The 24,276-nt window shown below is 41.3% G+C and overlaps 1 protein-coding gene across 6 annotated transcripts in view; it reads right to left on the bottom strand.

Moving 5' to 3' along the window:
• Positions 1-24,276, bottom strand: part of GRIA3 (glutamate ionotropic receptor AMPA type subunit 3) — a 292,905-nt gene that overhangs the window by 105,906 nt on the left and 162,723 nt on the right. For all 6 annotated transcript variants that reach the window (XR_006340168.1, XM_043897856.1, XM_043897857.1 and 3 more), the window contains one exon: positions 9,187-9,240. Coding sequence is in view for 5 of the 6 variants with exons in the window: in XM_043897856.1 (XP_043753791.1) it covers positions 9,187-9,240 (54 nt within the window). In the remaining variant the exon portion in view is untranslated. The remainder of the gene's footprint in view (positions 1-9,186; positions 9,241-24,276) is intronic.

Genomic DNA, 24,276 nt, shown 5'->3' with positions numbered 1-24,276 from the left:
TTGAATTCGTGCTGAATAAGACACCAGTGAATTTCCAATTAGAACCTTTCTTATATTGTAGAACCCCTTTTTCTGTCTACCCACTAAATTAACTTCCTTATTCCAAGTACATCTTAAAAAGAATGTGCCCCAAAGAAAAATTGTTATATTCCCTTAAAATCTCTTCCTCTTCCTGTATCCTTTCTTTCAATTAGTGGCACTTTAGGCCTATTGGGTCACTGGGTGTGAGGCCCAACCACCTGGTTTTTTTTAAAAAAATAAACTCAACAGGTGAATGAAGCACAAGTGGGCTTGAGAGCCACTGGCCTAGATCATTGTCTTGGCTTCCTAGCTGGTGCTCCAGTTCTTTATTTTTCCAGTTTATTCTTTGCATAATAAATTTATCTTCCTAAAACACCCATTAGAGCATAATACTCCTTTCCTCAAATCATTGCAATGACTCCCTACTTTCTACAGACATATTAACAGCTGAATATGCTGACTTGACCTTCAAGAATTTCCACTATCTGCCATCTTTAGTTCTCTTGGCCTTATCCACACCTTTTCCTTCAACAGGCCTCATGCTCTCACAGTCTGACCACATCACGCCCTTCTGAACCTTTGTATTTTTGTTTCCTTTGTCTACAAAGGGCCCTCACTTCATCATTTAGAGCTCTGGGTGTCTACTGAAGTTTCACTCTTCAAGAACCATTTCAGTTGGTAAAATAATGATGAAGAAACATCTTAAAGTTGCCTCTGTATTCACTACCAGTTAGTAAGACCAACTGTGCCCCTCTTTTGCTAGTTATTACATAGGTTCTTGCACATCCTAACTACTTATGGGCTCCTGTCCTCCTTCATTGTCGCATGTCTTCCTGTGCTTTCCATGTAATACGTTTATGTACAAACTCCACAATCTTATTGCTATGTGACTGCAAGATTCCAAATCCCCTGCTGTACTAGGTGGAATTTCTGTTGAGCCCATTGTATTATTTCATAGGGATTTTAATAACTAGATGTGATGATCAGATATTCAAAGATTTTTCTGTGTCTAGACTAGATATCAAATTCTAGTGCTCCTTGCATTTCACTGATTCTGTTTGGTTGAAATTGTATTTTATTTTCTTGTTTTTGTTTTTTGCTCACTGCCATGGTGGTCTCCTTTCCTTTGGTTGGTCCAGTAAATTATGTGCAGAGGGAGAGATTAAAGGAGATGAGAGAAGGTAAAGAATGGTTGGAGGCAATCCTGCTCGCAGGTAGGGCAAGTTGAAACTCGACTTTCTCACTTCCTATGTTCTAAGTATCTGTACACTTCACTATCTGCCTCTGCAACAAAAGCAAGATTTGTTGGAAATATGAATATCATCTCCAGAAGTTAGATTTGTAAATTTTGCTATATTTCATCAGTTGCATTGCTTCTCAATCACATCACATCTTTATGAGCCAGTGCACTGTTGCCCACACCTGAATCCAACAGTATAAAAGCAACCATGACCTCTGTGCCTAATTCAGGGCTTGTAAGCTATTGGTATGTTTCATTAATTCTCCAAGGTCATCTTTTACACAGACATTAATTCCACAACTGACATCCAAACACAGAGTGTCCCTGATTTGAGAATAGCCAAACAACTCAGTCTTCCAAAGATTCAAATGACTCTGGTATTATCCTGTCTCCCTTGATTTATTCATGTAATACTGCAACTCACTTTCCTTCTGGTAGTGTAGGTAATTAGGATTTGGAAATAAATATATTCAAGGCTTACTTTTAGAATACTTCATTTTAAGATATTATGTGAAGATTTCCTTTATGCAATGTTATTGTTGGGGTACATTTTTGTGCAGAGAGGAAAGCAGAGACAAGATAAATTGGGTGACTTTCACTGAGTTGATGGTAGATTATGGGTGAGAAATGAGAAAGGTGGCTTGCCTATAGGAAAGATAAAAGCAGTAGAGTGAAGGGTGGAAGGCTGCCAAGGACAAGCATCTATCTCACAATTTGGATGAAGGCTGGCTGTGCCTTTGGTGCCACCTGAATTGTTCATCTGGGTGATGCTTTGATAGGGAAATGAATAGTACTTGTGGTGACTCAAGTTATCAGATTGCTAATGAGAGACACAAGTCTTTTTCTAGAAGCAGATGCATCCTCCTGAGAGGGTGTAATGTATGGAGTTAAAGATTACACCACATAAATTAGCACTTGATTACAGGTTGCTTGTATTGTTCACTCCCTGTTTTATTCTCTAATCAAATCAACAAACATACTTTGAAACCTAAGTGCTATCTGTTGGTACAATGGTGAACCATATCAATATTGGTCCCTATCCTCACAGCACTTCAGTCCAGTGGGAGTTATTTGTATACAAATAATTATGAGTTGACATAAGTGCAATTAGTGGGAAAAATAGCCACTGATCTCTCTCTTTTTAAATTGGGTTGTTCAAAAGGTACATTTGGTTTTTTCTTCCTTCTGCAAGTATGTGTAGACTGGTGCTGGTCTGCTGTTTGTTACCAGTCTGAGATGATAGAAGGAAAGAAATTGAGTGTAAGCCTTTATAACAATTTGCCAGGGTAATATGGCTGTTGAATCTAACACTAAATAATTGTGCATTATTTTATGTCTTGTTTATTTCATGTTTTTTAGTCATTTGTTTTTGTTGTGCTTTTATTGTGTGAGTATTTGGGGGGAAATCTGGCCTTTCTTTACAGATAATTTGAGAAACACTGGTTTAGAGGATATGATGTGGGGGGCCTGGGGGAGAAAATAGAATTCTTTCAATGCATCTTGCTAGAACATTGAGTAGGAAGTGATCTTTCCTTGTTAATTTCAGGGGGAGGAAGGGATGACTATAATGGAGGCGTTTTTGGACAGGGGAAATGAGAGTTTCAAAGTTGGCTACTTCAAGCTGACAACTGCCTATGCCTTTCGAAACGAACAGTAGGACATTGGACCCCTGCCCAGTCCTGGTTCCTCATTCCCTTCATACTTTGCTGTGTCCTGTCTCCATTTGGAGAAGAACATCAATCCTGTACCACCAGAGCACTTGTGTTCCCAGGGTAGGTGACTGGGCTCCTGGCATTGGGGACCAGAGGAAGCTGGAGCCCACCTCCCTTGCCTGCAAGGCCAGGCTCCAGCCGAGTGAGGTCTGTGTTTACATTCCATCTGCGGAGGTGTCAGCGATCACAACACGTGACTTTGAACATTTGAATTTTTTATTTAGAACATTAAAAATGGAAGAACAAAAGAAGGCAAAGAGTAGAGAACAGAACAAGAAGGCCTGGGAGGGGAAGGGAGCAGAAGGGAACAGTTGTTACTGGCAAGCAAAACAGCATGACTCAGTCTCATTCAAAATTGTTTTCTCTTTAAACAAAGTGGGCCCCTCTCTGTTTCAGGTACATCCCAAGATCTGGTAAGTTGCAGAGTTCACTTGTTCGAGCTTAGGTTACTCCTGGATTTCTCTTTGGGGTTCAATTTTTTGAATAAGGCTTATGTTTTAGTAAAATTTTAGAAAAATTAGATACAGTCTAGTAATCCCCATCATTATTTCCTGGCAGACTAATCATATGAATGGGGCAGATGGGGAAGGAAAGAGAGAAGAGAGAGCAAGAGAAAGGAGGGGGATGAGAAAGCAGGGGAGAGGACTGTGTGTGTGTGAGAGAGAGAGGGAAAGAGAAGGGGGGAGAGGAGGGGAGGGAGGGAGAGAGAGAATGAATAAGAAATGAATGTGTCGGGGGGACTGATAGAGATGCTGTCCTTGTTTTTTTTTTTTCAGCCTTTTTCTGATTACTTCACCCTCATAAATTTATGGTTTATACATCATTCATATACATGTGTGTCTTTGCAAATGTTCTTTTGTGACCTTCGTGAGGCTGTCCTTCTGTCTCACTGAGATGCTTGAATGGGTAAAATGAGAAGAGCAAGGTTCTCTTGGTAAACAGTCTGACCAATGTGGATTGGAAACCTAGCTTGATAGTAGATTCGCTGGGAGACTCTGGACAAATCCTGTGTCTTTTCGGAGGCCATTTCCCAATATCTAAAAAGCTTGGGGAAGTGAGTAGGTAAGAAGGCTCTTCTCACTGGAGACATTAAAGAGAAAGTCTACATAAAACAGGTAGCACAGGAGGGTGGCATCTCAGATAGTTTCCTTTCCTCTTTCTCCCCTGGCACAATGGCTAACTTGATCTCCTGCTCCCATGGCCCCCTACCGCTTGCAACTGACACTGCATTACTTGCTCCTGTATGGACCCCAACTGTCTCCAACCCTGGGATCAGTCTCAGCCTCGGCAAGGAAACTGTCACATCTTCTAAGGCTGAGTTAACTGGCGCAGGACTCAATGAGTCCTACCATGGCTCAGTCTCACAGGAGCACCTCAGATGCTTGGAGATTTTTGCTTTATTTCGGGGGCTGGGTACTGAATATCTGTTGTTGGACCATCTCAACTCAGATCCAGTTTGTGTGTGTGTGGGGTGTGTGTGTGTGTGTGAACTGTCAGACAGTTTTGATGGATCCTTCAGAGCTGCAGCTCTGTTTAGATTGTAGCTAAGGGTACCCAACACCTCTCTTGGCTTTTGCCCACTTGGACTGACTTGAAATCTGCCTGGTGACTTGATATTCCAAGGCTAATGACGTGCTGGTTGTGTTCCCCCACTTACATCCTCAGTGTCCACCCAGCTGCTGTGCCTAAACTTTCACTCCTGGCCTTCCCCGGTCCAAACAGACCCTCTAGGAGGGAAGAAATGAGGAGCTGGAAGTCACCTTGGCATGTTTTTCAAATTTTAGTCTCTAATATACCACCTTTGGGGGCTTCCCTGGTGGCTCAGTTGGTAAAGAATCCACCTGCAATGCAGAAGACCTGGGTTCAATCCCTGGATCAGGAAGATCCCCTCGAGAAGGAAATGGCAACCCACTCCAGTACTCTTGCCTGGAGAATCCCATGGATGGAGGAGCCTGGTGGGCTACAGTCCATGGGGTCGCAAAGAGTTGGACATGACTGAGCGACTTCACTTCACTTTTATGTATAAAATTGGGCTTCCCTGGTGGCTCAGATGGTAAAGAATCTGCCTGCAGTGCAGGAGACCCAGGTTCGACCCCTGGGTCCGGAAGATCCCCTGAAGAAGGAAATGGCAAAACCACTCCAGTATCTTTGCCTGGAAAATCCCATGGACAGAGGAGCCTGGTAGGCTGCAGTCCATGGAATTGCCAAGCATCAGGCATGACTGAGTGACTAACACTTTCACTTTTACTTTCATGTATAAAATAGGGGCTTCCCTGGTGGCTCAGATGGTACAGAATCTGCCTGTAATGCAGGAGACCCAGGTTCAATCCTTAGGTCAGGAAGATCCCCTGGAGAAGGGAGGGGCTACCCACCCCAGTATTATTGCCTGGAGAATTCCATGGACAGAGGAGCCTGGCAGGTAACAGTCCATGGGGTCGCAAAGAGTCAGACGTGACTGTATGACTAATACTTTCACGTTCATGTATAAAATAGACAGCTAAGGAGAACCTATTGTATACCACAGGGAACTCTATGCTCTGTGGTGACCTAAATTGGAAGGAAATTAAAAAAAGAGGAGATACATGTTTATGTATAATTGATTCACTTTGCTGTATAGCAGACACTAACACAACATTGTAGAGCAGCCATACTCCATTAAAATCTATGAGACAAGTGCTCAGGGCTGGTGCACTGGGAAGACCTGGAGGGATGGGATGGGGAGGGGGGCGGGAGGGGGGATCGGGATGGGGAACACATGTGGATCCATGGCTGATTCATGTCAATGTATGGCAAAAACCACTACAAAATTGTAAAGTGATTAGCCTCCAACTAGTAAAAATAAATGAAAAAAAAAAAAAAAAGACCTTAAAAAAAAAAAAAAAAAGAAATGACACCACCAACTGATACAGAATTTGCAAGAGACTTACTTACTCTTTTGTTACTGGCATGTCCACTTCTGCCCTGACCAGATCACATCTCTGGCCTATGCTCCGAAATCTTTTGTTTTTTCCAGGGATTTCAACAAGTTAGTTTTTGCATCCTGTTGTTCATTCTGAAATGAACACCTTGACCTGTGACCTTGACCTTGACTTGAAGCAGTCACAGAATATCCAAGTCTTCTCATTTTAGGATTGCTACCAGGAAAGGTCCATGTAAAAAAGCACATGGAAGTATTTGCCAGATAGATAGGACCCGGCAGCAAAGGGGATGTTTGGAGCTCTGGGGCAAGTGGTTCCGGAAAGCTTAGGCAAGCAGTGTGAGTGTTTTTGACTTTGCATTTGTAGAAGAAGGCAGTGGTCCTGTATAGTTGTTGCTCCAAGGTTCAGACAAGAACTTGTTCCCTTGTGTGTGTCCTCAACTTTTATTCAGCTGGCTCATCTTGAAAGGAAACACCTTCTTAGCTCCACTTACCCGTTTTTGGTTGTCTAAATCCTTATGGTTTGCTGTGTGTTTATATGTATATGTGTCTTTGGGGTATTTTTATCTGCTTAAAAAATCTGGTAACCACAGAAGAGATAATGCATCTCATATTTTATCAGAGATCAGTAACAATTCCTATCTGTATTGACCATATGAAATTTGATATAGAGAACAGGAGCTTATGGAAACATGTGGCTCGGTGTAAATGGAAAGAAGGTCACTAGAGGAAGAGAAGGAGTGGCCGCTGAAAGTATGGCAAACAAATTCACGTTTTCATCATCCAGACTGACATGACACTATATATTCCATTCCTTCTGAGGAAAGGGACTTTGCTTATTCCTGTAGTAGGCATCCTTCCGTGGTTGCACAATTTTGAGATCTGTGGTAGGCACCCAGCTGACCATTCTTCTCCCCAGCCTTGTCCTAATGATTCTCTCTTGCTGTTCTGTCACTCCATATTCTTTCCCTTCCATCAGGTCTGGCTCTCCAAATGGAAACCAAAGTGCTGAAGGATTGTCAGTAGGATTAGGGGGGCCCAGTTAGAAATCCAGGATGGGCAAGGTCTTTAGAGATCATCTAGTCACCTTCGGCCAACTGAGACAGTCACTGATGTACTTGGTTCAGGCTCAGATCTTTTAACACAGAAACTGCCTCCAGGACTTGAGTTGGCCAACAGTCTCTAGCTTCAGGTGCCTTCAGGGTTTGCCTCAGTTCTCAAGCGAGAGGTGTGTGCTTCCCAGACAGCTGCCAGCCAATGGCTGAACAAGGTTGGGGTACAATGGCTTGCCATTTAGGGTCAGCATGGGGGAGCTCCCTGTTGTGCTATCCCATGGTCTGAAGATCTTTTTATGAAACTTCCTTCCTTTGCTGGTATCAGACCTATGTTGTGTTCTTCTCCCTTTTATTTTTCACAGGTATTACTCCCAATAAATTGTCTTGTACCTCCACATATATGTTGGTATCTGCTTCCAAAGGACCCAAGCAATACATCAATGAACTCCCCACTCCCATCTGAGTTTTATAGCAAGGAAACTGAGGTTGTCAAAGGTGAGGTGACCTACTCAACGTCCCATAGCTAGCTAGTAGCCAAGTCAGTATGACAATCCAAACCTTCTGACCCCTAGTTCAATACTCTTCCCCAAACTTCAGTCATCCATGTAGCACCACAACTGCATATAACCTAAACAGATTTTGCTCTATCTGTTTATAGCAACATGCTATTGTTTACTTGATATATTTGACAGATAAAAATTTATGTCCTTTGCTGTTAAATCTCTAACCCTGTATGAAGTAACACCATCCATAAAGTTTGGATTTTGATGTGCTAGTTTTATGTTTTTCTAATGCATAGTAAATAAACACATTTACCATTATAATAAAAAAAGTTTGTGTGTGCACTATCTAAAGTCATCTCATATATCATCAGTGATGAGTGAACCCTAGGCAGAGGAAAGGAGAAAGGGAGAGGAAAGAAGTAAGAAAGAGAGGAAGGAAGGAAGGAAGGAGAGAAAGCAAAATACTTATGGGTGGGGAAGTGATGGTAAAAAATCCATCAGTAAGTGCCTCAGGTACCTTCCTGTAACTTCCATGTTTCCTGCCAAGCCCTGGTCTAACCCCCAGTGAGTCAACAAACATCCTTTACTTATCAGTTGCCTAAAAACAAATTGGATGTACTCAGATGTAAATTAAGAATCAAGATTTCTCCTCCCAAAAGAATCAATCCGTTTATCCCTACAATGGACTGAAGTGCTCCACTTTGAGCAATTTATTGGAGAAGATGCATACAACATTTCAAAGCAGTGGCTCTAATCTTACAAGTGTTTGAGTGCATGCACTTAAGAAGGAGGTTTAAGTAACATTTTCTTACCCATTAAAAAAACCATTATTAAAACAAAATAAGATATTTTTCTTTGATTTAAGAAATATAAGAATATAATTACAATAATCTCTCACCTTTGTTTCTATTCTTTTGGTTTAAGAGCTCTATAATGATTCTCTTGTGCTAATGAAATAAATTTGGGGCTAGAACTCATATTATGTAATAATTTAATAAATTCTTAGTATCACAGTGATAATTTAGCATTCCCCTTTCATTTCAGGGAGATAGTATTATTCAGAAGCACTGCCAAACAGATATTACCGATTTAGAACCCATTTTATAATTCCTAAACCAATTGTCCTTTCAGAGAAAGAAGAGCTATAAACCAACCTTAATGAAATACTAATTTCTAGAATGTCACAAAGTTTAAAGGCATGGGGACTTTGAAGTTAAAGATTCAAGTTGGATTTTACTATACTTAGAAGGGTGGCAATACCCTTTAACAAGATCACTGAATGTTCCTTGTTCAAGCCTACTTTTTCACATCTGGTTTGAAAAGATTCGATAGTGGACTATTTCTAGAAAGACAAATCCAGTAGAAATGTACACATATGCTTGGATTAATTGGGGGAAAGAGTGTGTTTCTTGTATCCTCTGTTCCTTGTTTTACATTTCAAACCTGATTAAAATGGTTGACATTTCAAATCCAAGTTAAATCTAAGAATAATCAGTGAAGAATCATATCAAATTATTATTTTTTAAATGAGGAGAGAATATAAGCTTTATAGCTAAAACAGAGACAGCATAATTGAGAACAGGCTATTGCATTCAGGTTTTCGTATTTATGGACTCATTTCTCCAAGTGTCTAGAAAACACATTAGGTTTCTCTCATATTTCTTTTTGGGATAATTACAGGTGACACAAACTAAACAGGGTATAATGCCCTGGAAAACTTGAACTCTGCTGTTCTTACCAGGTTAGCAAGCATGTAGTGGTAACCTCTTGAATGTTTCCCCAGGATCACAACCTGCAGAAATAAAAGATAATAAATATTGCTTACTCAAGGACATTTTTCAATTGCACAATCATTGGGATGGCTACAGCAAATTACTTTTAAATAATTGACAAAGTGTTAGGTCTTTTATACACAGTAAATCATAGTGAATTGGGCCAGATTGCTTTTTGTTGCATTTTACTTTCAGGCAGAGGATAACAGGACGAATTGCTAATATGAAAGCTAAAAATGTCAACAACAGGGGCAAAAGAAGCTCTCTAAACTTCCAGGTCAGTAGCATCAGTGTCACTTAAAATAGATGGCAAAAGTGATGAAGCTGATGAGCCCTCACCCATGAACTGGATTTCTGTACTTAGCTGCTGAGCCAGAAAATGGGCTGAACTTTGCATACAAATTAGAAAATAGAATGTATGGTACATTTTTCTTTCTTTATCTGGAATGCTTAGGGAATAGAACACACAGGGAATGGGGTTAATGGGATTTTCAGGTTAATCGAGGTTGCTTTGGCTTATTGAAAACTTTTCTAGCAGAAGTGATTTGAGGGGAAAAAAAAACTATCCTAAAATGCATGCCTGCCTTTTCCTATGAAAGACTTGTGAACATCTGTACCTCTTTTGGTGCTATGACACCCTAGGCTGTGGGGGAGGGGATTTTCCCCTAGGGGACATTTGGTGATGCCTGGAGACATTTTGGTTGTCCTATCTGGGACGGGTGACCTTGTACAGGGCAGCCCCCACAGCAAAGAATTATCCAGCCTGAAGTGTCAGTAGTGCTGAGGCTGAGAAACCGTGCCTTAAGGTCATCACTCTTAGCCTAATTTTCATGAGAAACACTGTATTGACACCAAGTTTTACAGTTCACACAGCGCATTTTTATTATCTGAAAACATATAAGTGGATTGAGTACTTTCCAACTAACTGTATCGGTTGGCAGTTGGAAGTTTTTGACGAAATACCTGACATAAGCTTATTTCCTTACAGTTAGGTACTGGAAAAATTCTGGTTAATTAAGGATTTTATAAAATGTCATTTTATTGAGGACTGACTATGTGCAGAGTAGTATATGGGAGTGGGAACAGGACGGGGGATAAAATAGAGGTTAAAGACACTACCAGAGGCAGAACCAGGTTTTACAGAAGCTTGAAGCTAATTTTGCTTTACGAGCCCTCTTCTAGAAACATAACACAAAAGTATGAATATCGTATTTGGAACCTGTGCAAATAAGGGGCCATTAAACATCATCATACATTCTTCTACGGACACAGCTGTCAGGAGTCTAAGAACAACTGGAGAAAACAACAATGTTGTATACATCTCAAATCAGAACTACATATAAAGGGCCATAATGATAATATTAAAACCAGCTACCCGTAACTGAGTGCCTAGTATATGTCAGCACTATGCTAGGTGCTGTATTCCCTGGAACAATTTAACAGCTTAAGTACCACTGGTTTCATTTTGCAGATGAGGAATCTCAACCAAAGAGAATTTTTGTAATTTACCCAAGGCCACATAGCTAAGAAATACCAAAGCTGGACTTAGAACGTAGGTCTGTGTACCTTCAGAATCCACTCTTGGCAGTACATTACATGGTTTCTTAATATGTGCTAAATGTCAAATGTCAATAATGACTTTAGGTTCTTAGAGAAGAGGACGAAGAGACGTCCACAGTCTGCTGGGAGGGATAGAGGAATGGAAACACATATGTAAATAGCATGCTTATTTCCAGTCATTTCAAGTCCAGAGAGGGAGAGAGCTGATTTCAATTAATTTAAAATATAAGCCACATATCCAACTGATTATTTATGGAGGGAATGAAAGGTTAATGATTGTCTTGAGGAGGTGATTTCTCACACTGCCATGACATAAAATGAGCTGTTAGGTATCTGCTGGGATGTATTCTTCAGTGTCCGCTGGCAAAAAACACCCTTCCTGGTGACATCTGTTAACTTTTGATGGCAAGTTGGGACCATACATTTGTTGAATTTTTAATTCCCTGACAACCTTCAACACAATAAAATCAGGGGGGTTTGAGTTCTGTTAGAAAAATGAGTCAGATTCCTAAGACATCTGGTAGAGCTTGGAGAGAAAGAAAGAAGTGAGCCCAAAGGAAACAGAGTAAGTCTGTCTCGCCATACGCAGGCTTTAGTCTCCTTTGGAGAATCAGGAAGACAAGAGGGAGCCATAGAAAACATAAGTATTGTTAGATGAGCCCCTCAAAGAGAACCCAGGTGCCCAACCTTGTCACGTACTCAGCTTGGTTATAGGCAAATCACTTAACTTTCTCCAGCCTCCATCACCTTATCTGTAATCTTGGACCATGAGCCTGGCCTTTCCTATCTCAGCAGTGTTGTCAGGATCAAACTGAATAACATCTGCAAAAGAGTTTGGGATGTGCATCATGTAATGATGTGGGGTTAAATAACTGTGGAGAGGGGTCATGTACTAAGATATTGTTTCTCAGTTTCAGAAAAACTGGAAGCTATTACAATACCCACTTTAACCCATGCCCAGATGGTCTGTGTCAAACAAACTCACTTATTTGAATGTAGCTCTCTCACAGTACTACCCTTTTGAAATTAAGCTTAAACTGGAAGAGATGGGAAAGTTATCTAAAGATAGGAACCTTTAGGTGTCACAGAGACTTAAAGGCTGTAATTATTTCTTCATCTTTACTTTCAGCGCCTTCTTCAGTCTTATTTAACTTACAGTTCCTACCAATCTTGGTTTTCCAGTTCACAGTAAATGAAAAGCTACAAATTGAAGGAGGTGTCTATGGAGAGAGGGGAGAGATGTTAGAATGAGGTACAGAGGAAGTGACAGACTGACTTAAAGAGGAAGGAGGAGTCCGGAAAAAAAAAAATAGATGACATTGTACTACAGTATAATCATGGATGTTCATCCTGAGTGTCTGAGTCATCAGGGTATGGCTTGCTGTGTTCAGTAATTTCTGCTGAAAAACCTGGGGAAATTAGAATACATTTTAGGGATGGTTTCCATCAGAAATGCTCAAAGTCCCAATACCTAAGATAATACATTTCAATTATCTCGAAATCTTACTTACATAGGACAGCAACGATCCTACTGATGTGAGCTAAGTGAGGCCTCACTGCCAAAAGTGTCATGTTTTGCTCTTGTCTTTCCTTTTCTTGAATTTTTGGTGCAGGGCTTGTGGGAAGAAGGGTGGGATGGAAGGCTTGTGTGTAATACTGTGCACAAATGAACTAGTTAATGACAGCGGTTCTTGTTCAGTTAGTCTTAAATCTTTCTTCTTTTCATCTGTTACAAATGAACAAGGCATAAATTGTACCCTCAGTTCTTTAATGACTCTGGTAACCAAGAGAATATTCAACTTTGCTTTTATAGCAATTATAATCGCTCTTCCTGAATTAGTTTCAGAACTTCAAGTATAAAAGCCATTTTACAGTCTACTGTGAAATTTCAGGAGGAACTACCCAGTTCCCAAATCCATGTTGTATATTCGCTGTGCCTTTCTAAGCTTTGTTGGAGAAGATGGATGGCTTGATGCAATGGCAGATATGATCAGTGCAAGAAGGGAACACGTGTGAAATGTAGATAAAATTCATTGTTTTAAGGAGATTTATTTTTATGCCCACAAATAGGACCTGAAAGAAAAAAGTGCCACAATCCTCATTCAGTGAGACTTAGACAATAGTTTCATTCACAGGAGAAAAAGCTCTTATATACGAACTCACTGAACCATGCATATAGCAGAGCATTAAATTATTTGTTAAAGAAGTCAGGGAATCATAGTCGACCCACTGAGGGGAGACATCCCCTTGTTGACACCCCATCTACTTCTCTGGGAAATTGGGAGCTGGGTATTATTGAGCAGCTAAAAATAATTCAGAAAATGTTGAGTTGGTTTTCTAGAGGCCCTTTCTTTTCCAATTTAATGCTTAATCTGCATAATTTTAGAAATTTGAAGTTAAATTGCTCCATAAGCCTACTTGAGAGAGGCCCACAGACCCTTTGGGAGCAAAAGCATCTGTTTTTCTATGCTCACATTAAAAAAAAAATGTATGTGTGGAAAAGTGTCTATGTTTTTTCCCCTTAGATCCATCTGGTATGCAGATTAGGTTATTTGCAGACCTAAGTATCTCCATGTTTGGGTTTTCTACATCAGTGCCAAAAAAGGATCTATGTATAAAGATTGATCTTGCTTTGAGTACAGAACATGCCTTGCTATTCACCTTAATCTGTTTCTCTTTGATTTAGGTACCCTGAGAATGTTTGGAGGGCTGGGGAGAGAGATGAAGCAGGTTTCTGGCGTTAATTCATCAGATTTATCCATTGTATAGATATTTTCTCTTTAAGAAAAAACTATTAGATCACGTGTGTGTGTGTGTGTGTGTGTGTGTGTGTGTGTGTGTGTGTGTGTGTGTGTGTGTGTTCAAAGAGAAGACGTTTTTTTCAGTCGCCCTCCCTTTTCTGCTTCCTCAGTTACAAGAAGATACTGCTATCCTGTGGCAACCTATCTAATTTCAGCAGATTGAGATTAGAAAAATAATTCCAAAGGAATTAACTTCTGATATATGTAGCAGAAATCAGCCTCAGAATATGCCAGACTTCCCAGAAGAAACCTTCCATCAGATATGATAAAAACCGTTCATTTTCTTGAATGAAAACCCCAAGCTACTAAATTGCTTTAGTCTTAGTAAACATATATCAGAAGTCAATTTCTTTAGAATTATTTTTCTAATAATCTCAGTCTGCACACACTGAATGTCAGGGCTCCATATTGCAGGCATCTGACTTGAATAAATGTGCTGGATTAGTGAAGCAGAGGAGTCAGTCACCCATACCAGAGTCAGTCTAATGGCGATGGGGAGGGTGCAGATGGAAAAAGAAAGGCTGAAGCTTTTCACAAAGAAGGAAAATGGGAGGACAACCGAGAAATCTCATCAGCATGTATATTGTCTACAGGGAAAGCTTATGCAGAGAGAAGGCAATTGAATATGGCATCCAATAAAATGCTAGGATGTGAGGATTAGAGGACAAAGGTTTCACCCAAGAACATGTCTTTCGGAAGTTTCACTTCCCAGACTTCAATATTACATTCACTGTGACTGAATAGAATATGCAGAAGACTTAAACAGCGGGAGAGGCAATGAGAACATATGAATAAGAGGCAATAAATAGCCACAACTAAGTTGCAGGAGCAACAGATCATTCTTGCCTGGAGGACTAAGAGACCATTTCAACACATGTTGATCTTGCTGAGAATGCCTCATTGTATTAACCCTAAAACATTATTTCTCAAATTTCATATCCTCAGAAATTTCCTTAACAATTTGTGATCTATCCACATACCCCACAATACTATCATTTTCTTGATATTTATCTCTATAACTGCTTGTTTACTTAAATTTAGTAGTGTCCAAAGCAATAATATCCATGAAACTACATACGAGAAAATACAACTGTGTGAAAACAAAATCTATTCATCCAGATGTTACTGCAAATCCTCTGGTGTACTGTCAGGAGTAGTGGCGAATATTGCCTTAATGCAGCTGTGTCTTTAGGGAAGAGAATGTAGATCATGTCTTCCTGTCCAAAGGAAGTTTTATTTGCCTTATGGTTCAAATCTTAAGAGTGTCCCCATCTACTTTCAAAGGGTCATGAGTCTTGTAAAGGAGCAAGATGATGGACAGTTTGGGAGGTAGCAGATAATGCCCCAGACTGTGTACAAATGACAAATGTGGAAACTTACAAAGGCTTTCCTAAGGCAATTTACTTGTACTGCCCCACTTAGGAAGCCCAGCAGCTTTGATCAGCTAGAGTTCTTGGTCATAGGGCAAATAATAAATACTTAAAACATCTGGACTTTTTCATCAGCCTAACTTCCAGTAAAATGATGCATTTCCAAACATTGTGTCTTTTCTTAAAGTATCTCATCTAGAAGACCTTTCACAGCACCCTATTTCTATTTGCAATACTCTAGGCTTTCTTCCCTGGAGAAGGCAATGGCACCCCACTCCAGTAACCTTGCCTGGAAAATCCCATGGACGAAGGAGCCTGGTAGGCTGCAGTCCATGGGGTCTCAAAGAGTTGGACATGACTAAGCGACTTCCCTTTCACTTTTCACTTTCATGCATTGGAGAAGGAAATGGCAACCCACTCCAGTGTTCTTGCCTGGAGAATCCCAGGGACGGCGGAGCCTGGTGGGCTGCCATCTATGGGGTCGCACGGAGTCAGATACGACTGAAGCAACTTAGCAGCAGCAGCGGCAGGCTTTTTTCCCAGGAGGTGAGGTATGGGTGATTTTAACTAGTATTCAACCTAGAGTAATACAGCAAGAAAGAACGTTGGTTTCTCTTCAACATAGCCATATGTCTGATTTTTGTAGTCTCTGTATTTTGTATCAGCTATCTCCCTAAATCACTGATAACTTATTTTAAACAATATATTTTAAATAGCAGTGTCCTTTATGCATTCTTTTATGAAGTTTACTGTCAACTATTTTATGTTCACACTTACAACTTTTGTTTTAATATTTACAACTTTATGCTAAATATCAAGTTGCATCTTTTTTCTTTTCTCTGTAGATGTTGTATAATTGGACCCAAAGCCCTATAATCTTGAATCTCAAGACCTACTTGAAGGACTGTACAGGTGGTGAGTAGAAGGCTTGGCAGTGCCACTGGATTCATTACTTGGATTAAAGAAAAAAGGAAAGGCATCATCCGGCATAAGGCTGAGTAGTCACTCCAACATGTGTTTTTTTCCAGCCACAACCACTTGGATATGGGCGGGATATCGCAAGACTTCCTTCACTGGCCCAGGACCCATACTTTCCCATCTGTAGATATTTATCAGAATCAAGAATTCTAGTATCTCACTTGAAATGATAGAGTTGAAACTTGTAAGAGTTTAAAACTCTTCATAGATGTGATATGAATCACTCTGAAAGCTTACAAGAAGTATTTGTTAAAGATGCTGTTCTAGAAAGAGCTGTGAACCTTGAAGTCAGGTGGTTTTGGATTCAAATCCTACCATTTACTTATTAGCTCCATTACACTGTGCAAAGCCGAACTATGGATGGTTTTGGGTAGAGTTTTAGACACCCAGGTTCATCCCAGGATGTTGAGGCCTTTAAGCTGGGAGGGGAGAGGAAGAAACATGGGGTGTGGAAAATGAGATGTTCTCCTTCGAACTCCCTGATTTTGCCTCTGTGAATGCATTTTCTGTATGTGCAACGCTTCCAACATTTGACACCCTACTCTGGGAAATTTTCTGATTGCTGAAGGAAGCAAGTAAACATGTCTTCATTTTCAAATAAAAGAAAATATATCTCAGAAACCCAGTATGCTTCCTGGGCCTTTGGTTTTCAGGATAGTTCCTTACTTGGCAAGTTTCTCTCTTCTGGGAGCCCTGTCGTTTAAGTTTATCTCAATTTGCAAATGGATGACAAATGATAGAAGCTTAGTTTCTGGGCTGTAAAACACAGAATTCTCCTAATTTGCAAATGTGTGGTTTGGTCTTTCACTTTCGCTATTTGAATTTCCATTCTCTTCCTCATCTGATAGCTCATGCACTTTTGTGATCACACTGATACAATAAACTATTGATAGCTTGAAGTCAGTCATGGTGGAAATATTTATTGGTCTGGCCAAAATGTTAGTTTGAGTTTTTGTAAGATGGTATGGAAAAGCCCAAATGAATTTTTAGAGGTAATCCAATACATCACAGAAATTAGCCAACACTACAAATTAGGACTCCACCCCCGCCCCACCTTGAAAGTCAGTTTACCTGCATACCACTGGACTCAGAAGTACCCAGTGGATGGAAAGGCTGCTTCTCTTAACCACATTTCATTCACTCCTTCTTTCAGTGAACATTTGTTGAAGGCCTGCTCTGTACCAGTCCTGGGTCCAGACCCTGGGGAGGCAGAGGTCACCAGAACCTGATGCCTAGCCTGAGGATCCCACCAATAGAGTAGGAAAGATTGCCAAGTTAAGAGACAACTATAACCTATCAGGAGAAGTGTGAGAACAGAAATATGTACCGCATACTGAAGATGATTAACTCATAACCTGCTAGAGAGAGAAAAGACTTTGTCTCCAACTAAAGAATTTTTTTCCTGTGGTTTTTATAAGTGGGAGCCTGACAAACAGGTGACTTAAAGAGAATGCTATTTTGAAAACAAAGAGAGATGTATTTCAGAGGGCAATTTCTCTTGATTTCAGGAGAGTCTTGCTGTTTTACAGTGCTTACACACTAGAGGGAAGATTTTTATTTGGACCAACTGTAGGCATTTGTTGTGATGGTAAGCCAGGGTTGGCTCCATAAGAAATTGTGACTGATATGGTTCACTGGAAAAGCTAAGTTAGAAGGCGTATAAGTGGTTATATAGTAAAGAAAAGGTGACCGGCTAAGGGCAGTGCATCCCAGCTTTGCCAAGTCCAAGCTGTGAAACATTAGGCAAGTTACTTGACCTCTCAGTTTCAGTTTTCCAGCTGTAAAACAGGGAACATAATAGTTGAGAGGCAGTGAAGTAGGGTGGTCAAGAGTATAGGCTAGACTGCCTGGGTTTAGGTCCCTACTTTGCCCTTTAATAGCTATGTGACTTTGGGCAGTTAACTTAAACTCTGATTCAATGAACTTGTCTGTAAAATGGGTGTATCATTAGTACCTACCTCACAGAATTGCAGTGAGGAATAAATGAAATGCTGTATCAATGTCTACAGCTCCTAACACAGTGCCCAATGCTTATCCTACCTATCTTAGTTATATTTTTCCCTTCCTTATTCCTACTGCGATGTTTCCCCTATCTATCCTCTGTGGCAATCACATCTATCCTTCAAGGCACACTGCATATGCAGCCTCCTCCGTGAAACCTTCCCTGATTTTATGTCCTCACTCTTAAAATGGAGAGATGTAGTTTCCTGCTGCTATGGGGTGAAGGATTTGGAGAGACATCAGAACTTGGTGTGGAGGGGTATCGAGGGCACTGGTCTGGCTCTGGGTTGGAGGTACAGGGAAGGAACTGAGGTTTGCACTTAGGAGCAGAGGGGTGAATTGAACTGGGGGTAAACCGACAGCAAAGTAATTCACACTGCCACCTGCCACTGTCCTGCCTCCAACATTGATCAGGACCATGAATTCAAACCACATAGAAAGTGTGTCTCGGAAGAAGATGTGTGTGGGGAGACAGGGGATGGTTCTGCCCACAGACAAAGAAGTGCAGGTCATCACCTAACTTTTCATGTGTAGGCGTCACAGTGTTTCTACCTCAGAAGAGAATGGGGGCGGGGGGACAGTGAGAGGGGTGAGAGCAGAAATTTGGCACGGTCAGTAAGATGGATGTCTACACCATTACTCAGGGGTCTCGGATCGCCCCACTCTGACAGTAACAACTGGACTTGGCCAATCTACGCTTCATTTCAGGAGCAAGGGAGGCATGGCTATTCAAGGCTTTCTCACTTGAATTCACAGAGGCTGTGGTGGTAGAGACAACACTAAGGAACACAATCCACCTTCCTTGGAGGCTCAACCTTGGGGCGGCATGGATCACCTTGGGTGTTTGTGAAGATGCAAGTACCCGGGCAGCACTCTTCCGAGAGTCTGATTCACAGAGTCTGGTTTAGGACCCTGGAGTCTGCGTTTCAACACACAGTTTACTGTGATGCGCACCGAACTTAAAGAACTAGCTATCCGTATGATAATAAATGCACTTTGAAAAACTAAAAGCAGGATCGTCCATGATTGAGTCTCATGAAAAGGAGTAGGAAGGGAGATATTGAACTTATGGGGTACACCCTTGGAGAACTGCCCTGGGAAGCCCTGGGCAGGCAGGGGCCAGCCTGGGGACACCTGCACATACGCCTGGGAGAGGTGCCAAAGGAGGAATTTCTGGGTAGAGCCTAAGACAGAGACTAGAGGACCAGTGGTTTCACTGGGGAGTGATTCCAGGATGCGTGGATAGGGGAGTGAGGACATGAGACAGCAAAGGGAAAGAAGCCAGCACAGGTGCACGGATGAACAGGGGGGTCTGAGCACCTCTGGGAGTGGTCTGCTGCTCACCTGTCTGAAGGGCCAGGAAGTTGAAGTCTGTGTCTTTCAGTTCCCATTCACCACTGGCTGGTAGCTTCTGTCAGGAGGATTAATTCCTCCCCAACGCTGATTTATCTGACTTTGTCTGATTTATCTGACTTCAAGTGAGAATAGCACGTGCTGACGATAGGATGCTGTTGGCATGTATAAAAAAGGCTAGTGCCCATCAAGGAGGCGGGGGGAGCACCAATAGCATCTGCTATAACTGCAGTGACCTTATGTCACATATGTCGCACTCTGTTATCTACATATTGCTTTGATTTGCATCACTGCAGTTGATAAAAATAATGAGGTAGGCAGTAAAGTGTGATGGTGGTGGGAGTGGCCTATGGAATCAGACTGTCCTAGAACACCAGTTTCTCCTCATTGTAGCTGAGTGACCTTGGACAAGTCATTTCCCTCACTGAGCCTCACTTCCCACATATGTAAAGTAGGGCTCATAATGACACCTATTGCATTATGGTTATTGTAAGGCATAAATGCAGAATTCCCAGCAGAGGGCTCAAGATATAAGGGGGCTGAAGCAATATTACTTCCCTTTATGCCTCCATGTCTGTTTTTTGTAAAGTAATTTAATTTATTTTTTGGCTACACCATGCAACATGTGGGGTCTTACTTCCCTGACAGGGCAGGGATCAAATCCAGGCCCCCTGCATTGGAAGCATGGAGTTTTGACCATTGGGCCACCAGGAAGCCCCCACCCCTCTCTCTTTACTCAACTTGTACCCCCATTGTATGGCACCAATGTGGTACTTAAGGTTTCTAACATGGAAGGCTTAAGTACACCCTGGAGAAAAGTCCACATTGCTTATGAAGCAGTAGATCGAAGGTGTCATTTAAAATAATACAAAATCTAGAAAAGTAAAGGGGATGGACATTGGCCAAGTTCAGACGTTGGAAGGCTTTCCCCCTGGAGAGGAAGATATCTTTTAGACTACATGTTGAATGATGTGGGGAATTGTTTTTGGCAGAGAGAAGGGAAGGAGGATCCCAGGTGGGAAGATGCCCTGGACAAGGTCTGGTGGTAGAATAGGACAGAAAACAAACATAAGCTAACATTTATTGAGCACTTACTGTGTACAAGGCACTGTGGAAAGTGATTTTTTTTAACATGTCTTATTTCATCAAATCCCCACCACAACCTTGCAAGTTAGGCACTATTATCAATTTCATCTTCCATGTTAGGAAACTGAAGCACAAAGAACTGTTGGCTGATTTGCCTGAGGCCTCACAGGCAGGAAATGGTGAAGCCTGGAGTCAAAATCAGATGTGTCTGACTCCAAGCCCAATCACTAAGTGTGAGCAGTCATAATAATAATTACTAATCATAAGAGCTATCGTGGTTCCTGTGGAATGATCAGCTCCCACCATGGATCCAATTCAATAAAGACTGAGCACCTCCTGTTATTATGTATTATTACCTAAGTGAGGAGCAGTTATAGCCTGAATCTTTGGAAATTCTCCTTTATTGTGGGACACCCTGGGAATTTTCCTTTGGTTTCCCCTAATTATTTCTTAAAGCCGTAGGCTTGGTTCATAAGATTATGACTCCAATTTTCGATTCCCTATCAGCATATGACACGAGTTGTCATTGTTTAATCACAGGCTGCACTTGTGATGAATGTTGGATAATGTGAACAAAAGCACAGGAAAACTAATTAGAAGGAACCAAAGGCAAGAGGCTCACAGCCTTGAACAAGAGACTGTGTGAAGGTTTCTAGGACTCAGTCCCTGAAGCTCTGACAATGCATTTTGATCCTTGTCTGAATGCAAATGAACGACTCCATCACATCATAGGCAGTTTGTCACAGTGCAGGTTATTTAGCTGGTTAATTAAAAGTCTGAGTGAGCTGGTGCCTATCTGCATTGGGCTCTGAAGATAACCAAACCTGTGTTCTGACCAGGCAAGTTAATTTAAAATAAGTGACCTCAATTGGGTAATGGCTGCAGGTTCAAATTCAAGAATCGCTATAATTAGTCCCAGATGGATCTTAATTGTTCTTTCAGGAAACAGAGTGATGAAGGGGGAAAGAGAAATGCCCAAGCCTAAAGTAAAGGTTATTTGCCATATCTTTCCAAAAGCAGGGGAGCTGACTGGGGCAGGACATAGTTAAGATGGTTTAGCAAGACTTCCATGGCTGCTGTCCAAATGTGTCCTTCTAGACATAGAGTGGGCATAGCTCTTTTGGAAACAAGGAGAATTCAGTGCTCTTACCTCTGTGATCTCAGGCAAGTTATTTAACCTTATGTCCGTTTTTCATCTACATAATGGAGAAAACACTATGAATGCTACCAACCTCAGAGGATTGAAGGAGATGCTGTGCAAAACTGCTTTGAAAAAAAAAATGTGTAAAGCTCTACAAGGCGGTATTTATTCTTGCTTTAATCCAGGAAAGTCTCCTAATCAGAGTTGTGGTTTTAGCGTATATGGCCATGCTAGGCGTGTTCCTCTTTTTATGTTTTCCCTCTACTCTGCTGTAAACCAAGTACCTTCTGAACTACGCCCCTCGAGAGGTGAGAGGATGACAGTTGGCAGGATGTTCAGCACCGTATCTGTGTGATGGTACGTGATGTTCTAATTTCTTAGGAGGTGCGCCTGCAGAGCTGAAAGGGATTTCGGCTTTGTGAGCTTTGGGAAGAAATCAGAGTGCACACGGTTAGCGTTTTGCACTACAAAATCAGATCCGTCTCCACTCGTGTTAATATAAATCTTTGACTTGAAATTACGTGCTGGCACAGCACTGCGGTACCACGAGGTTAGTGTAAGCTACAGTGAGAGTGGGATAGCTTTAACTTCTCATTTTTTATGTGAATGCTTGGTTTCCCTTCACTGTTCTGATATGTTCTAATTACCTATCTCTTCCCAAGCTCTGGCAGCCAACAGTAATAAGAATCTGTACAATGATAAAAATAAGTGAAAGACTCATAACCCAGTACAAAACCCTGCAAGACCAAGAACTTGACCATTTGGGGATGCACAAATGACTGTTTTTGAAGCTGCTTTTTTGGTCCAGATTCCACTCTTTAAAGGGAATTGTACTGTGATGCCCATTTGAGTCCCCATTAATGGAATATAAGCATCTAAGACAGAGATTATAACCTATGCCGACTGACAGTAATCACAACTATTTATCCTTTAAGCCTAACCAAAACTCATTAAAGGAGCTTGCTTTTAAATCAGAATCTGCGTTCTGCCTTGTTAGATGAGCCAGCACATAATGGAGTCGTGTCTCCCAGAACTGCTTTGCTATCAAAGGGCTGTGCCTTTTGCTGAAAAGAGCTTGAGGTCATAAGGGACAAATAAACAAAAAACCCTGGCTCCACATTAGCCTTCACCCCTGGGAAACATGCATCCATGGTATGGAGTGGCAGAGAGCACAGCTTTGCAAGGATTTTGCAAAGGTTTAAGCCATAGGCTGTGCATTCATTGCTACACATCTCCCTGGGGAGTTTGTGTGGTGTACCATAAGCAAAAGCCACAGTTCGCAGTGTACCGAGGACTGGGAATTATTCTCCAAGTGATAAATGCCAGGACTACCCTCCCCCCACCCTGAAAAATGTCAAGAAGCTATTTATTTAACTCAACAAATACTTATTGAGCACTTACTAGGTTCCAAACTGTTTTAGGTGTTGGGGATATGGACAAGCACCCTGCCCTCAGGAAGCCTGTATTCTACTTTGCTTGTCTGGTGATCACTCCCACTCGTAAATTTCTACAAGGTTTCTACCTCTCATCCTTTCCTCAGACTACTGATTATTTTCCCAAACTAGGCACATGTCCTGCCGTCCCAATTAGACTCAAAGTACTTGAGGGCAGGGCCTCAGTTTAAACTAATTAGTGTGTATATCATTCAGCACAGTGCCCTGTATGCAGGTGTTCAATCACTGTTTTTGGATGATGAGAAAAAAGAGAACTCCAAATGCAAGGAAAAAAAGATGAGACTTTATACTGACTTCAAATGTCATCTTTCTGGTGCAGTATGTTTTCTTACGAATGGACTCTTAACCTAAACACTAATTCCAGGTAGTTGGGTGGCAAGTGGGATGGGGGTGAGAAGGCAGGTGGCCTTTTCAAGGGAGTCCATATGTAGATATCTGTTTGGTCCCTGTATTGGCGTAGTCTTGGATGGTGTGGTGCGAGGAAGGTGGACACTGGAATCAGATCTGGGTTTAAATCTTTTCTCTTTCACTCACTGCTTGTGTGGCTGCTATATGTATTAGTCTCTCTCTCAGCACCTCTGTTTCTTCATCATCAAATGATGGGGTAGTTTAATCTCTAAGCAGAACCTTCTCATTTCAGATATCATGCTACTATATTTCCTAGTGGAAAAATTCCGTTTCTTGAGGATCAAAAAGTCGTGATGAAAGATAGAGTTGTGTTCTGGCCTTTATAGTCTGTGTTCTTATTGGTATCAAGTTTCAACCATTCTGCTTTACAACATCTGAGTTACTCTCCGTTTTCTAATTGGCACTGCTTATTAGCATTCACTCTGACAAGGGAGCTTGTCATATCTATGCAAATACAAATTTCCACCCCCTTTCACCTAACCAGGTGAACTATTGGCCCCTGAAGACTCAGCTCAACAAGTCATCAGGAACAAGCTGTCTGGGTCTCTAAGTCAGGCGTGTTTCTTGTGCATTCCCATTAGGATCTTGTTCCTTTCTGTCACTGCAGTTAGACCATGATCATCAGTCTACCTGACGCTTCTCTGTGAACTCATGAGTTCCTTGCAGGCAAAACCATGTCTTCTTTGTTTTTCACCTTTTCTTTAAACTTGCTACTAGTTTTTATCTGGGATGACAGACCCAGGCAGCACACACAGGAATGTCTTGCTTTCAAGGACAGCTTGAAACCATATCTACATTTCAGCAGTTCTACTGGAAAGGATTGTGCATAAGAGCCTTCTGTTTCCTTTTCTCACACAGCTAAGAAGATAAAAGCATTCACTTGTTTCTGCCACTTCAAATATTA

This window comes from Cervus elaphus, chromosome X (assembly GCF_910594005.1).
Source record: "Cervus elaphus chromosome X, mCerEla1.1, whole genome shotgun sequence".
NCBI classification, from domain to species: Eukaryota; Metazoa; Chordata; class Mammalia; order Artiodactyla; family Cervidae; genus Cervus; species Cervus elaphus.
Note: the sequence above shows the minus strand (reverse complement) of the source record. Positions and strands in the feature narration are given on the sequence as shown.